Source organism: Bos mutus, chromosome 1, assembly GCF_027580195.1.
Source record: "Bos mutus isolate GX-2022 chromosome 1, NWIPB_WYAK_1.1, whole genome shotgun sequence".
NCBI classification, from domain to species: Eukaryota; Metazoa; Chordata; class Mammalia; order Artiodactyla; family Bovidae; genus Bos; species Bos mutus.
In genome coordinates, this window is record NC_091617.1 from 97,493,161 (window position 1) to 97,510,712 (window position 17,552).

General features: G+C 38.2%; 1 protein-coding gene across 1 annotated transcript in view; it reads right to left on the reverse strand.

Annotated features, from left to right (window-relative positions):
• Positions 1-17,552, reverse strand: part of LOC102265950 (multiple epidermal growth factor-like domains protein 6) — a 694,000-nt gene that overhangs the window by 95,663 nt on the left and 580,785 nt on the right. Inside the window, exons 15-18 of the mRNA XM_070360521.1 lie at positions 16,365-16,493; positions 14,810-14,938; positions 10,514-10,648; positions 6,804-6,935 (exon numbers count right to left, since the gene is read on the reverse strand). Coding sequence (XP_070216622.1) covers positions 6,804-6,935; positions 10,514-10,648; positions 14,810-14,938; positions 16,365-16,493 — 525 coding nt within the window. The remainder of the gene's footprint in view (positions 1-6,803; positions 6,936-10,513; positions 10,649-14,809; positions 14,939-16,364; positions 16,494-17,552) is intronic.

Consider the following 17,552-nt stretch of genomic DNA (forward strand, 5'->3'; position numbering starts at 1 on the left):
ATTTTTACAAGCAGGCAGCTACACTATTTAATATCAATACCTATAGTCTCACCTTATACATAGCATTTGCATGGACTTTATTGTTTATCTAGTCCTCAGTTACTAACTACATAACTCCTGACAAGTTACCTAATTCTTCCTAGAGTTAGCTTCCTCATTCATAAAATAGGGATATTGCTTCCCAGGTAGATCAGTGGTAAAGAATCTCCCTGCTAATGTAGAAGACACAGGAGATGCAGGTTTGATCCCTGCTTTGGAAAGATTCCCTGGAGTAGGAAATGGCAACTGGCTCCAGTATTCTTGCCTGGAAAATGTTATAGCCAGAGGAGACTGGCAGGCTACAGTCCATGGGTCACAAAGGATCAGACATGTCTGAGTATACGCACATACACACACACACATACCTTGATGAAAAAGATGTATACAGTGAACATACAAATGGCACTCAACTAGCATGAGCTTGGAGCAATTTATTATCATTGTACAGCATATACCTATAGTTACTATACAGTGTTACTACATATTGGATTATATATTATTACATAGATATTATATATTGTATATTATTTAGTTAAATCCCTTTTGTTTATAAAAACTAAAAGCCACAGACATTTATTCACTATTCTAATGTGGCTCTGTTATATTCAGAAGAAATGATTGCATACACTGGAGGTGAGTACAGAAAAGCATAAATCTAAAGTCTTGAGAAGAAGCAAAGAACCACAAAAATCTTCAATGGTGTTTGGTGTTATTAGTCATTAAAGCCTTTGAAAAAATCTTCTGAAAAGTTCCTTCAGAAATGGAGCATCAACAAAGCTATGGTGCCTGGAAAAAGCTTTCCTTCTCCTTGCACCACTACTGTTATCTTAAAAGTTCTAGCAATTCAATCTGGTTTATTTAGGCTAGTTACATTTTTTTCAGTTTCATAAACTCTGTTTCTCATGTCTATTTTTGACTTGATGGATTATTTCTATGAAACTTTAATTCCAAACTGCTCTACTGAGTTTCAAGAATGTTCTTTAATTGAATCTAGAAAATTTTTAATGAGCATCCCTTGTAAACCAAGACCTGGGGAATACAAAAAATGAATGATCATTTTAATCATGTATAAACAGACACTTATAATATACTATGATGGGCAATGCTACATAGGGCAATGAAAGGGTTTAGTGGTTTTGTTTGTTTGTTTACACATACTGAAAAATAAAAATCCCTGAAGTATTTTAACAGGCAACAAAAATGAAGGAAGAAAAAATTATTTAGGGGAAAAACAATGAATAACAGCACCATATTTTAAAAGCACATGTGCTTGGGAGAATGACAAATGTATATGGGATACAGGTGAGAATAGGCAAATTATGATGGGCTTAAAACTCTATGGAATTTTGTAAGGCATCAGTAATTTGTTGAAGGTTATAAATTTACAAGAGTTTGAATGTTTTTAAAAAGATCTAACTGAGACATTATGGATGTTGATAAAAGCAGGAGAAAGAGCAGCCCCGGGACCCACCACTCTTCAACGTAAAGCTCTTCTATCACTGCACTGTGACTCTCTTCCGTTCCCATAGACGATGGGGAGATGAACGCATTGGTAATGACATACCCGTCAGCCCTCAGCCACATCCCTATTTTAAAACTGAATTTGCACAATAGCTTTTTGAAAGGCCTGTCACTGCTTTAGTGTTGCCTCTTGTTGCACCTCTCTGTGGGAGCTGACATTTTGCTGATACTTCATCAGGCTGGACCGCCTGCCGAGAAGCAGATTGGTAAAGGATATGCATCTCACTGCTGGGAAGGATGGGAAATGTATTATTTAAATACAATTTATTTTATAGCAACTTTAAAAATCAAATTGAGGATTGCTTCAGAGAGGTTGGAAGTATATTATCGCACCTCACCTCTTTGTGCCTGGTGATGCTTAACACTCAAAACTGTTCTAATAGTTTTTTGTTTGTTTTATCTTATTTCACTTTACAAGTGTTCTTTTTTCTATCTTAGATAATTGTCTTTTTTAGGAGATGCTAGCCCTAGTTTAGGGTAGGTATGTTACAGGAAGATGGAAAACAGCTTAGTGATTGTTGGAGGGACCACTTGTTTCCTCATGATCTGAGTTAATATTCCAGTTACGTGAACTGAGAGAAAAAGGATAAGGGGTATGAATTTACACATAAAGCAATGCAATGATTTTTAGTCTATTTTTTGAATCTCAAATCAATTAAGCTAAATAATTAATTTTTATTCCAAAAAAAAAAAAGAGTAGCCTGATAGCAAATTTTTGGTTGGTTGAAGCTATTTGTTGGTTAATTTAATTCAACCCAAATGTCAACTTAGTCACCTGCTTAGAAACAGGAAAAATGAACACCTGAAAAGTTACGAATTCTTAATATCAAAACAGAAAGTAAAGATTAAGAAATCATTCAGATTTCTCCAGTGGAGAAGGGATAGGCCACCCACTCCAGCATTCTTGGGCTTCCCTTGTAGCTCAGCTGGTAAAGAATCTGCCTGCAATGCAGGAAACCTGGGTTTCATCCCTGGTTTAGGAAGATCCCCTGGAGAAGGGAAAGGCTACCTACCCACTCCAGTATTCTGGCCTGGAGAATTCCATGGACTATATAGTCCATTGAGTCACAAAGAGTCAGATACCACTGAGCGACTTTCACTTTCACTTTCAGATTTTTAAGTTTTCAGGCTACAATTATTTGCCAGCCACTGGTATACTGGAGCTGTTAATACCAGCTTGGAAAGCCAGTGGTTAATTTGCAACCTATTAAATTTTGGGGAATTTTCTGAGACAGTTGATGTCATATTGGTTGCTTGAAATTGCCTTGGTGGGAATATTACACAGGCAATTGTCAAATGAACCAAAACAGGGTTTTTATATTTCAGAGAATCAGTAGTTAAACATTTATCAATTTGTTTACAGAAGGTTCACAGCTGTGTTTATTAGGGTTTTCATGGCACTTAATGATTTTGACCATCATCACCTCATGATGAATCATCATTTCATGATAGTTGATCATATAATGTTTAAAACTTGTTTGATCATATGTTTAAAAGTTGTATTTGGAATTGCTATCTCCCTACCTGGGGCTTTCCAGGTGGCACAGTGATGCCAGTGCAGGAGATGACAGAGACGCAGGTTGATCCATGGTTGAGAAGATCCCTTGGAGTAGGAAATGGCAACCCACAAAAGTATTCTTGCCTAAAAAGTCCCACGGACAAAGGAGTCTGGTAGGCTACAGTCCATGGAGTTGCAAAGAGCTGGACACGACCAAGACCAAGCACACACACATACATACACATCCCCTTTCAGTATCTTCTCCCTTATTCTCTTCTAATTTTCTCTTCTTCATAGTGAAGGGGTCTATTTTGTAAACACGCATAAGAAATCATGGCAGAATTTAGAGAAGTAATAACAATGACTAAGGGAAAGGAATATGGGATTTCTGAAAAAAGGGAAGTGAAGTGTCCAGAGGAAACATTTACTACTTTCTTAAAGCATTTTAGTGGTATTGTCAAGTTATGCTCAATATCCAGCTCATCTGAAACAGGAGAAAACAAGAGCAACAAGATCAATTGGACTGAAGAACACACATCTTCACTATATGGGAACAGTTAAGACCACCAGATGATACTTTAAGAATAGACAATTATCTTACGTGTTTAGTGTGTGATTGGTCTGAAGATGATATATTTTCTCCCTTGTAAAGGGGAAAAATAGTTAAGAAGTACATATGGGAAAGGCAGAAATGTAAAAAGGAGAAAAATATTCACTAATAGTCCTTAGAGATGGCCATTGTTAACAACTGCTTTCCTTTCTACTACAATTTCCCACACACATACATGTGTACAGGTTTTTACAAATTTACAAATGCTCTATATATTTATAGAGAAAATACATTAAATGTATTTAATGTACATTTAGTGTCAATTCTCCTGATGTTACACATTCATCCAAAACATGAATCTTAATGGCCTCAGAATAGCCCATTGATGTGTTATAGGATTTGCTTGCTCATTCTTGTTCTGGGTGGCTATGTAGGTTACTTTTATTTTGTACTTTAGTTAGTAGAAATAATACTGGGATAAAGAAAAAGCTGGGATCACTTCTGAGATTATTTGGTAACAGGCCTGATATATGAGACTAAACCTTCATAGAGATGGTACATTCTCATCAAGGGTATGAGTGTCTATTCAACCATAACCGTCACCAACCCTGATACTGTCTATCAAGAAGAAAGAAAATGTATAGTCTACCACAATCCAGAGAGTTTTCTCACACAGTGAAAGCAACACTTTTAAAAAGGAATTATTTTGCCCAAGTATTTGTATTTATAATTTCTAATAATTTGAATTTATATAAAGCCAATATCTTTAGAACTGCTTTTTTGTCTCTACTACCTCTAAAACATATTACCTTGTATAGTCTACAAGTATTTTTACAGTTCATTATGCAGAATAACTAAGTTTTAAAATTCTGTAAGCACCATTTTCAGAGTATTTATAAAAATATATATGCGTTTCTTCAAACATAAACCCCTTTTTTAAATGCCACACACATTTCTTGTGGAGTACATGAAGCATTTTTAATGAGTCCTATGCTTTGGTTTCATTCATTTTCCTAAATATCCTATTAGGATTACTATATAATTTGTGTTTCTATCTGTGTGTGTAAAATCAGATAATAGCATATAACATTAAAATTGAACTGGTCTAGAAGTTGGGGGATATTTTTGCCTATCCAAATCAATGTATTATCTTATGTATCAGATTGCCAATAAAGTTAGAATTGTCACCTAAAAATCTCTTGGGACTTTCATAATATATTCTCCTTGGTTTTGAAATCTTCAAATGGAAGACAGTTGTAACATGACTATTAAGTAAAGAATGAACAGTTTATCTTTCTCTCTCCTTGTTTCTAAATACTCTATTTATATCACCTGACAATTGAAACAGATATATCACTATGTGCTTAATAATTATTTCATTAAAATTGAGTTAGGCAAGAGAAAATGTCAACTTCACTTTGGAAATAGCAAGTTACTACCTTTTGAATATGTAAATTATTACCTTTAAGCTTTTTTTTTAAGGAAACAAGTAGGCTAGGGATAGCCAACTGCTGCACTAGCAAAATTTATACCTTTTGAAAGGCTGTCAACAGTGCCAGAATGACAGTCCTAAAGTACGAATGATCTAGTTATATCCAGAAAAATCATCAGGCAACAACCTTGTTCTATCACTCTTGCTTGAGGGTTATCCTTGGGGCAGTCATGCATTTTCCCAAATGATCAGATGATTAGCTAAGTGCTAAATACTACCCTACTGTTACACCTTATATTTACATTTAAGTTTCTGCTTTTATTTGCTTGCTGCTTTATAGAAAATTCTAAGCACTAGCAGCTAATTCAGATCAATGTTCACATCTCATATTATCATAGACAATCCAAACATTAGACTTCTGCTAACCTTGATCAGAAACATTTGAAATAGTAATGTAAAAATACCATTGTTACCATACAGCCCACAGCTTTTCTCAAGTTTTCAAGTAACTGTTTCATGGTGGATGGAGTAGAGAAGGCAATACAGGCAGGGTTAACAGAGGTTATGCAAGAATTACAAGCAGAAAAGGAGATAGCAAAGTAGTAGTGCTACACACTCTTTGAAGCAGCTTCAGTTTGACTAATCACTTTTTATCTGTCTCTAATCTGTTCCCACTCTGACAAGAATGAGAAATACAGTCTAGCAGATTTTTAAAGTGCCTTTCAGTATAACTTTAAATAGTATGCTATGATAGATGGGTTCCAAATATCTCCTAGCTTGCAGGTCTTTTGCAATGAGATTTTACTACCCCTCTCATCAGGAAGTAGAATCTCTTTCTCCTCCCCTTGAATCTGGCTGTCCTTATGACTTACTTTAACTAACAGAAAGTGGCAGAAGTAACAATGTGTGGCTTCCAAAGGTAGGCTTTTGGAGACATTGTAGTTTCTGCTTTTCCACCTTTGGATGCTCTTTCTTAGATTGCTGTCTTAAGGCTGTGATGCTTTGAGGAAGCCCAAGCTAACTTCCAGCAGTCATGTACGGATATGAACGTTGACCACAAAGAAGACTGAGGGCTAAAGAATAGATGCCTTTGAACTGTGCTGTTGGAGAAGACTCTTGAGAGTCACTTGGACAGCAAGGAGATCAAACCAGTCTATCTTAAAGGGAATCAACCCTGAATCCTCAATGGAAGGACTGATGCTGAAGCTGAAGCTCTAGTACTTCGGCCACCTGATGCAAAGAGGTGACTCATTGGAAAAGACCCTAATGCTGGGAAAGACTGAGGGCAGGAGAAGGGGGCAACAGAGGATGAGACAGTTGAATGGCATCACTGACTCAATGGACATGAACTTGGGCAAACTCCAGGAGATAGTGAGGGAGCAGAAGGCCTGGCAGGCTGTAGCCCATGGGCTCGAAAAGAGTCAGACATGATTTAGCAACGGAACAACAACCAAGGTAACCTTGTGGAAATGCTATGTACAGAAAAGGCTGGATATCCCTGATTCCAGCTGACCTACTAGCTAGAAGCAGCCACCAGTGACTGCAGGTGAGACAAGAGGGAGAATCATCTTATCAATCCAAAGAATCAAATTAAAAGTTGGTTTTGGCAGGATTTGTTACCAAGTATTGAGGTTTTTTTATACAACAGATAATTAAAACATACACTCTTACACTGTAGCTCACAGAGCAGTTTTGAAAAAGCATTTATAAAGCTATCAACTTTAATAACTTTGTTGGTCATCTAGTCTAGGTTAATAACTTACATAGGGTACAGGCTTTTCCCATGTAACCAGGAAGACAGTCACAGTTTCCAGTTTCTTTGTTGCACTGACCTCCATTCTCACAGGGTCCACAGAAGAATTGGCATGCTGATCCCCAGAGGCCATCAGGGCAGGCTTGTAAAATAAAACGAGAAAGAAAGAAAGGAGCTATTTATTACCACCTTGTAATAAATCTCAATGTGGTCCCGGATTTCTGCTGTTGCCTAAGTGAGTAGGAAAATGTGTGTGTGTGTGTGTGTGTGTGTGTGACTGAGCTGCAAAGAAAGAAACATTCAGAGTAGCCCCTAAGGATTTATCACACTTCCAAAATATTCCATGAAGAAATCAACATGAGGCCATATCTTGTCACTTTGGAAACACACATACAGAGGTTGGCTTTTTGCTAAAAATGTGGTTTTTCAGACAGGAACAATGGAAGCAATTTTGATGTATATTTTTGGAGGCAGTTGCACAGAACAAAATCTGAAATGAGATGTAATTTATAAAGGAAGCTTGGAAGGTGTGGTGCTTGGGATTTGTTCCACCTGAACCCTCTTTTCCCAGTCTTTGCTTATTTTCTAAGCCAGAATAATCATTCCAGAGGTTTGTAATTTCTGTATTTTATAAGAGTGTGCAATGTATAAAGGGGAGACAGAGAGACTTGTGCTGCTTTTTTGAATGTTCTTGAACTAGAAAAGGATGGCTAATACTTCAGGGACTACTGAGGGCTCAGTTAGAGGTTTCAGTCTCCACTGAAACCACTGGAATTTGAAACCTGGTAGAAAGCATGCTTTTAACACAGGGAAAACAGTGAGACTTTCTTAAACATGTGATAATTATAGAAAGCTACATAAAACCAAATTTGGCTGTGAAGTATCTTCGAGTCTTGGGCAGAGCTTCTGAATAACAGAATTATTAATTATTTTAGGGTCATACCATTCTTAGCTATTATCTATTGATCACTTCTTCTGTGCCAAGCATTTTACATAAATTAGCTGACATTTTCATAAAAATCCCTATATGACATAGCAAATTTATCTCCACTTACATAAGAAACTAAGACTTGGAGAGGTTAAGTGACTTATTCTGGGTCACGGTTAATGAGTAGCAAAGTCAGTACTGGAATCCAGAACTGGTTTGTGAAATTGGTGCTCTCAGTCACTACACCCAACTTCCGTGATGATACTACTAGTACTCAGCACTTTTCATGTCAGTTAACCGGCTCTTAGGGTTCCATCAGTGTTCAAAATTTCAAGTTCATCAATATGGAACTAGTCCAAGAAAAATTGGTCCTTTTAACGGTGACACAAAGGCAGAACAGGCCTCTTTAGAGAGACTCAAGAGACTTCTGGGCCAGAGTCCTCCATAGTCAAGTCTGTCTGCACCTGGGGTCCAAAATACCCCAGGCTACAAACTAATCAATGCAAGGCAAAGATGTTAGTTTTTTTTTTCCTCCCTCTCTCTCTTTTTTGCTATTTCACAGATTAGTGTAGAAACCAGCTCTACTGCTCTTAAAAGTCATCACTGATGGGCTAAATAAGGCCTGGTGCTGATTATGGAGAGCACTGTTCATTAGTGCCATTGAAACAATTTGCAGTCTTTAATTAAGTATTCATCTGCAATCTAGACACAGGTCTGGAGTCAAGATTTTTAAAGATATGCTTGGCTCTAGGAGCACTTGGGCTACTTCACTCTTTGAAAAAAGAGAAAGAAGAACAACAGGCCTGATTTTCATCATGAACAACACTTGGAGAGCTTTTCTTGCCTTGATTTTAGCTGCCAATCATGGTGATCCTGTTCACCCACTCCAGTCTGAGTCATAATTTCATTTTGTGGTTAGACAAAAATATCAGAATTGGACAAAGTTATCTGATTAAAAAATAATATGTTTTCCTGAGACTATGGTGACCTCTCTATTTTGCTGATTTACATATACTTTCAACTCATTTTCCTTCACAGTGGGAATCTCAAAAGCATTTTCCAATATAGTGTATTCAGCAGTTGCTTTGAGAAAATGTTATCAGAATAAATTAAATTTACCCAGGTGTGTATATATGATATTATCTCCCATGTGTTGACTTCTAGGGCACAACTTCTCTAGTAGGGAAATGAATGAGGGGCTGACTCTAGGCTTAAAATCAGTTGAAGCAGAAGGAGGTTTAGATATTGGAATGGGACCCACTCTCATACCATGTTCAATGCATTTGTATAATGTCAGCCCTCTGTTCCCTCAAGTTCTCTTCGTCATTACCTAGACAGTCACAATCCAGCTACATAAAAAGCCCTCATCTCTACAAAATCTTGGTGAACATTGCTGTTTACATACTCTAGTTCCACAACCGGGTCCACAGCCACAGGTCAACCTGGAAGACCCCAATTCCCTTTCAGTCAGCTTGGACAAACCCTGCAGACCCTGTGAAGAAGATAATGTAAGGGTAATGTGTAATATACAAGAGTCAAGGACAACCTTCTACCCCAGGCCCAGCCTCTGTAAGTGGACCCAATAGAATGATGGCTTCCATTCAAATCTATTATCTCCTTCTGATTTTAAACGAGATTGCTTTGGATCACTTCACAGGCAAAAAGTTCACTTGCCATTAATTGTGATAACTGTACTTATATGTTCAGACCTGATATGTGTGAAAAGGAAATAAATACTGTGATAATTTCCCCTAGATAAAAGAGTAAGAACTGCTTAATTCATAATGTATAATAACAAGAGAAAAAGAATAAAAATTATTGAATCACACATATATTTATTTAAGAAAATATAGTAATTATTGAGTAACCTCTATATGTCCTGATTGTTTTAATAGTCTGGCGATACTTTGGTAAAAAGTAAATAAATAACTACCCTTCCCTTGTTGGGATTCAGCTTCTAGCAGCAACTGTGCAGGCGATAAACATTAGACATAATAATAATTAGAAAATATGGTATGTTAGATGATGGTAAGCACTTTGGAAAAATATAGATGTTCAAAGAGACTTGCAGGTTGCAATTTTGAGTAGCATGGTAATGACAAGATTCACTAAAAAGGTAACACAATCCATTTTGAGAAAATGAGAGAGCCATGCAGATGCCTTAGGAGAAGCATTCCGTGAGTCCACAATCCAGAGAAAGCCGTTACTAACATCTTGGAATACCTTTTTCCAAATTTTATATGCACCTACACGTATGTATCTATACACGTTACTTATCATTGGAATTATGCTGCACACAAACTTTTGTATTTATAGATTTATAAATAAATTATTTACAGAGATTTCAGAGAGGAGCACACTAATAATCATGTTTAAAATTTTCAAAATGTTTCTATGGTTTCCATTGCATTTGTTTGAACAGTCCAGCTTTAGATGTAAAGAAAATTATTCTTTCACTCTCAAAGCTAGCAGCCCTTACTTGATTAATTCAGCTCTAACAAGTGATTGGCCAGCTCTCATCTTCTTAGGATAAGATTCTCTGCAATGTGATCTTTCTTCCCTTGCTCAAGCCAGCAAGGGGACAGAGCTAACATCACAGGCTAAGAAGACAAGGTTAAATGGCTTTATTGCCCCCGTCTCAGATTCCTCACCTGCAAATAGGGGATTGATAAAGTTTACTGATTTCCCAAGGACCTGTGTGGGGTGGAGTAACTAATTAATGATCAGCTGGTGCTAAACCAAAGCTGAGCATTGTTATTAGAGAAGAAAGAAAATTTATCATCAGATTGTACCTCTCTGGCATCTGTTGCCTTGGTAACCAGATTTGCAGGTGCAACTGCCATTTCTGGCACTGCATTCCAGGGTGTTCTCCTCCACACACTGACATTCTGAAGAGCAGCCAGCTCCGTAGGCCCCCTTGGGACAGTCTGCAAGCAGATTGAGGCAAAGCGGTCACCTGAAAACCATGCTTTGTTTCTTTTACATTGTGAGTGCACAGGCATGTAGTTCTGTGGGGCCTGATTATGGGAAAAACAAGGGGATCATCCTGGCTGCCAAAAAAATAGGGAAACAAATGTCTTTCAAATCAAGCAATTCATTTGCTTTTTGGCAACTGGATGTGAACAGTGAAGCCTGAACTACTTAAAAGGCTTTGGTGCTTCTGGGAGAGAAATTGCTTCTCAATGTACTCCATCGGTGCCTGTAGTTTATATTCTCCAAAGGCTGCTAATGCCTGCCAGGCCCCATATCCATCGTGTCGCAGTTTGGCAATGATAGACAAGCATTGATGGGAAGGCTCGCCATTGTTTTCATTCCCTTTCATTATATGGTAATCTGCAATAATTCTACATCATGTAGATGACCCAAAACCTTCATCCTGACAGCACCATTATCTTGGCCACATCTTTGGCAAATGGTGCTTGCCTTTCCTTCATCATTTTCCCCATGCTGTTGAGTTTTAGGGATGCTAGTCAGCACAGGAATTCTAAATTGAGAAAGTCCCACCTTTGCATTCAGGAAAACACACTGTTATCTTCGTTATCTTTTTGAGGAGTTTTAGTGCTTCAATTTCCTTTCCAAAATATAACTGACAATTTTTTTTCTCCCACATTACAGGAGTCTAAAGGACTGAAATAAAAGATCTTTCAAGTGCCCTCCAGGCTCAAATTGTATTATATACATGCATAGGCTTTGCTGTGGAAAACTGCTTGGTGAGGACAAAATAAACCACTTGACTTTCTGATAGATGGGAATTATGAGCATCTGCTAATGTGTGCTATTATTAGCAGAGGTAATCTGAAGTGGTGGTTACAATCCACCATGGAGGGTGGTCTTTGCCTCAGTTACCAGGGACAGACAGAGTTACCCCTTAACGCAGAACAAAATTATCAACAGGGCCCCTTTGCACTGTTCATAGTGTCCTCTTTGGACGATACCTCCTCATCCTTCCTGCGTCTTCTGTGTTGAGTTTTTTTCCTAGACCCACCAACCCCCAGCAGCTTTCAGAGCTATTGTCTTCCTTGATGTGGGCTTCTTGCTCACTCTCCAGCACTAATTTTCCTAGATTAGTTTCCAGGCCCTACTCTTTCTGGTTCAGCTTATAGAACAGGGGTTCAGTGGACAACTTATACCATGGAATACTTAACTGTGACAATTGAGTATATTAAGAACATAGCACTAGGGAGGGAAAAAATGGAAAAAGTGGAAGAAGAAATCTTTTGTTGGTAATCTAGCATTTTCTCAGGGTTTGCCATGCATTGAAACATGTCCTCCAAAAATACACGTTTAAGTACTTCCCTCTAGTACCTCAGAATGTGACCTCATTTGGAAATTATGTCTTTGCTGATGTAATTAGTTAAGGTGAGGTCATATTTGAAATTGTGCTGCTGCTGACATAATTCATTAAGATGAGGTCATACTGATGTGGGCTGGACTTACAGCCTTATATGACTACTGTCCTTATAAATAGGAGAAATTTGGACAAGAGGCGAAAATGCCATGCGAATACTGGAGTTCTGCTGTCACAAGTCAGGGAAGTACAGGAAGCTAGGGGAGAGCAGCCTGGTGCTGTTCCTCCCCTGGTGCCTGCAGAGGAATGTGGCCTGCCAGCGCCTTGATCCCAGACTTCCAGCCTCCAGAGCTATGAGGCAATTAATTTTTGTTGTTTAAACCACTTAATTTGTGGTACTTCACTGTAACAGGACTAGAAAACTAATATAGGGTTGCAAATTCAAGCCTCTTAGGGCCAAGCAAATGGCATTAATAAATGAAGCCTCAAGTCTGAGCAATGAGTCCTGAAGACCTGGAATGTGTATGTTTTTTTCTTAAGAGGATCACATTCCAATTGCTAACCACCATTGCCACCACCACCATCTGCTTTTTAAATTTTTGAGCAGATGAGTTATGATTTGAATGTTTTTCACCAAAATATCTGATATTAGCTCATGAAAAATGTAAGAATTATTACTTTAAAATGTGATGTATCCTCTAACCTTGGAACAATAACAGAAATGATGCTATCTTTTTTCTAGGTTTGTTCTAGGAGGAATCCAGTGCTTTGTGATACATCGTCAGCACCTGCATTGTTCTCATTTACCCATGTCTTCTCTCCTGTTCTCTGTTCCTCATCCATACCTTTTCTCATGTTGTTGCTGTTCACTGCTATCATGTCCGACTCTTGTGACCTCATGGACTGTAGCATACCAGGCTCCTCTCTCCCCCACTATCTCCCAGAGTTTGCTCAAATTCATATCCATTGAGTCAGTGATGCTATTTAACCATCCCATCCTCTGCTGCCCTCTTCTCCTCCTGCTCTCAATCTTTCCCAGCATCATGGTCTTTTCCAATGAGTCGGCTCTTCCCATTGGGTGGCCAAAGTATTGGAGCTTCAGACCCAGGCTTGTTTTTCTCTGAAGCCTTCACTGGCTCTCTTATTGGAGAATTCACTGCTTATTCTGTTTTTAAGGGGCATGCCTTTTCTAAAATAGATAAGGTCCATGGACATTCAACTAAAAATACAATGTAAGACTCTAAAAGGTCTCTGATATTTTAAATAGGTCACAGTATTACTGAGGTTCACTCAGGAAGGATTTTCAAAGGTGGGACTATGGAATAGGTGGAAGGGTGAGGTGCAGACTGTTTCAGGTTCACAGGGACTTGCACAGTTTCAAGGTGGGATGTGAAGGTGGGCACCCAGAGCTGTCCCAGTAGGAGATAGCTGATAAGCTGAAACACGTATTGGTGATGGTGTTTTCTTCCATCTTTGACAGTATGTGATTGCTGGTCACAAATGCAAAATGAATAGCATGATTTAGACATTTTAGGGATTTTTTTTTTTTTGCACTAGAACTCAGTGTATTGGACTTTTGATGTTTAATTTTCATAAAATGTGGAATGTCCACTTAAATGAACTATTAACATCTCCCTCTCAATATTAAGGTAAACACTAACTAGGAAAAAGACTTCAGATTATTTTTTTTCACTCATCAAAATATAGATTCTATAATGTAAGGAGGCTAAATAAAGACTAAAACAAAAATTGTGATATGTATATAATATGATTGTATAAAATACGCTATGCTTTTTACTTTCTTCCTTTGTCTAATGTAAAAAAACAAGAGATGTGCTGCTCACCATTTTGTTCCACAAGTGGTAAGTCCTAACCCATTGAAGTTGCTTATGAACAGTAAACTCTGAGAAATTCAGGATGAAAAACAGGATGAGGCACTCTGTGCTTTGGATAAACACGCCCTTAGATGGGTAGATGCATATCTCAGGAAGAATTTCAAAGAGCCAGATTCTTTTATCAAAATGTGTTTTTATATATATATATATGTATATGTATATATACAGTCAGACATGACTTAGCAACTGAGCAACAACATACATTTTTTAGTAGAGTCTTATTTTTTTTTAATTACCTTAAAATATTTACAGAGAGATGGATTTACATAACTTGGTGATAACACTAAAAATGTCAGGGTATTTCATATTATTGCACTTCCTCTTTAATAATATATAAGGCATTTTACTTTACATAAATGAATAATAATGTAAAATATCACACAACAGGTGTGGTGCCAATTAAGTCAACCCTAAAATTAGATGAGATGAGTATGGGCAGGTAGTGTGTGCATGTTCACTCAGTGCTTGTCATGTCAGATTCTTTGTGACCCAATGGACTGTAGTCCACCAGGTTCCTTTGTCCATGGGATTCTCCAGGCAAGAACACTGGAGTGGATTGCCATGCCCTCCTCCAGGGGACCTTCCCAACTCGGGGATGGAACTCGTGTCTCCTGCATCTCCTGCATTGATGGTAGATTCTTTACCCACCAAGCCACCTGGCAAGCTCAAGGAAGGATACAAATATATATAAATAAATTGGCTTCTCCCTTACCTTCTTGGAGCAGTTTCCTCAGAACTAACTGAGTGGCTGTCTCCTGGGCTCTAGTCTTCAGCAAGACCTTGATTAAAACTTAAGCTCAAAACTCTGATGTTGGATGTTTCTTTAAGTTGACACTAAATATTTTCAGTAATTTTCTGAGCTTTCTGGCTTCACACACAGAGAAAATTTAGTGCCTTAGACTTACTCAAATGACAAAACCTCCCATAGCTCCCTGGCTCACACAAACAGGCTCCATATACACTGTGGCAATGGCCATTGTTGGCACAGTTACATTTCCTTTTGCAATTCTTCCCAAAGAATCCTTTTGGGCATCCTGGAGGGTAGAAAGACAAAGTGAATATTTGCCCACACGCAAACCTCACTAGAGCTATTGTTATGTAAGATAAGGAGACTGCAAAAGGTAAAATGTTTCTAATCTGATTAATCAAGAGACTAGAGATTTTTTAAAAACTACCCCTATGATTTTACATCATTTGCCCCAAATTCTGCAATGACTTGTCATTGCTGTCAGGTTAAAAACTCCAAGTGTAACAAGAAATGAGCCCCTGTGCTGGCTGACCTTATGTTGCGCTAGTATCTCCCTGACTTTGGCTCTATCAGCAGATCCCTCTCAGGCACCCCTAAATCACCTCATTCTTTCTCACTTCAGAGTCAGGTCACACATGGCCCCCTGAATCTGCTGTGCTCTTCCTTCTCTCTTGCCTTGCTTCATGTTTCTTCATTTTGCACACTTCTGCTTAAGGGTCACTTCTCTACAAGTCATTCCCTGGCTCACACAGTCTGCATGGCCCTCATGGTTCAACCCCCAAGCACACATTAAGATTTAACTTGAAGTACCTACCAACATGTGTAACCTGTGTCTGCTTTGAACAAGACTGTGAGTTCCATGACGAAGGACCGGGGTCTGTTTCATTTTTGTTTTCTCAACACATCATAAAGCCTGGCACAGTGTCTTGCAACACTTAATACATATATTTTGAATAAATGAATAAAAATTGGGGGATGAATAACTAGGGTGTGAGCATGAGCCTTCCTGCACCTCTCAGAGAGCAAACTAAACTTGGGTTTTCTCTCTCCCCAGTTCTACAATCTGTGAGAATCTAATAAACTCTCCATGATTTCTGGCAATCCCTGAAGACTTACATCTTCATGACTCTCTGCCTTCAGCTCCTGGGATTGTACAAGCAGTTTCTTTTTTTGTGTTTTATCAGCCCATGTAGAAAATGTGGTCTCTTGATTGGTTTCTATGAAAAATCCACACACAGCACTCATTGGATGGGTATTTCGTAAGTTTTTCATGCATAATTTCTCCTCTCTCTCTCCTCTCCTTTCCTTTTCTGGTTTTTATCTCACATCCTCCCTGATTTGTCCAAAGAGCTTCATTTTCTTCTTTCTTTTAGTATGCAGAGCAAATCAATTCACCCAAGCCCCTGTGTGCAAACCTGTACACACAAACTCAACATTTTGCTCAGTGGATGAGAAAGGTTTTATCTGTATCGGGATTCATCCTACCTGGATCACAGCTGGAGATTTAAGTACCACTTATTTTGTTCTCTTACGCATTTATCAGTCAAAGCAATTGTGTGCTTGTGTGTATGTATGTATGTATATATACACACACAGCCCTTTATATCTTCAGAAAAGCCCACCTTGAAAAATACAGACTCAGCTTTTATTCTATTTCTTATTAGAAACCTCAAGAACTTAAAGAGTTGTCTCACAAGACCAGTCATTCCTACCGTCTCCACAGGTTTTCCCATGAACCCCTGGGGGGCACTTGCATCGCCCAGTCAGAGGGTCACAGGTGCCTCCATTCTGACAGTCACAGATGTCATCATACTGTCTCACACTGGTCTCTGGGAAACGAGCTATGAAGAAAACAGTGAAGGTGAACATGCAGTGTAACACATTCATTGTGACACAAATAGAGAGAGAAAAACAATTGCCTATTAGAATTGATTCTCAGTAATTAAAGTCTCTGTAACTTGCAGACCCAGGAAGAGTCTCTGGCCTGTTCATCATTCCTGGGGGAATTACTGGTACAGGTAGTTAAAATGATGCTGACTAAAGAACTGCTAACAAGGTTTACATGCAAAATTTACCTTGCTCCTTAAACTTTTACCCTCACATTTTTGGAACTACATAAACATTTTTGTTGTACAGATGTCACTAACCCTAGTGAGAAACAAACTGCACCTTCCACTTTGAAAAATAGGAAGAAAATGTAGGAACAAAGAGCCATGTGTTTTTAACCAGAAATGAATGTAGCTATCTTGAGGATTCCAAGGTATTCTGCACTGTCAAAGACTGACAAAGACAAGCAATTGTTTTCTTTGGTTTGCTGTTTTGCGGGGAAGTGCTTAGTATTCCATTAAAAATAAATACAGTGTGGAAAATGTCTATGATTTTAAGCTTGAGTAAATACAGCTGTTGAGATCATTTCAGTAGCCATTTAAATTGACATTTTATCATCATTGGCTAAATACTAAAAACTACATTTTTATTACCTCTTCTATCTACCCCCTCTGCACCATTCTAGATGCTAATATGGAAACATGATTTCTAATTCACTTTTTTCTTTGCTTTCAAGCCTGTGGTTACTATGACAAGGAAAGGAACAGGAAAGGGAAAAAAGGGAGCAATAAAGAAGTAAACTGGCAACAAACATGGTTGAGGCCTGCATTACTAATTTACACGTAGTAACTCTTTGAATTTTTATAGCAACTATAGACTACACATTTTAAATATATATATATATATATTATATATATATATTATATATGTATGCTGCTAAGTCGCTTCAGGTGTGTCCAACTCTGTGCGACCCCATAGATGGCAGCCCACTAGGCTCCTCTGTCCCTGAGATTCTCCAGGCAAGAACACTGGAGTGGGTTGCCATTTCCTTCTCCAATGCATGAAAGTGAAAA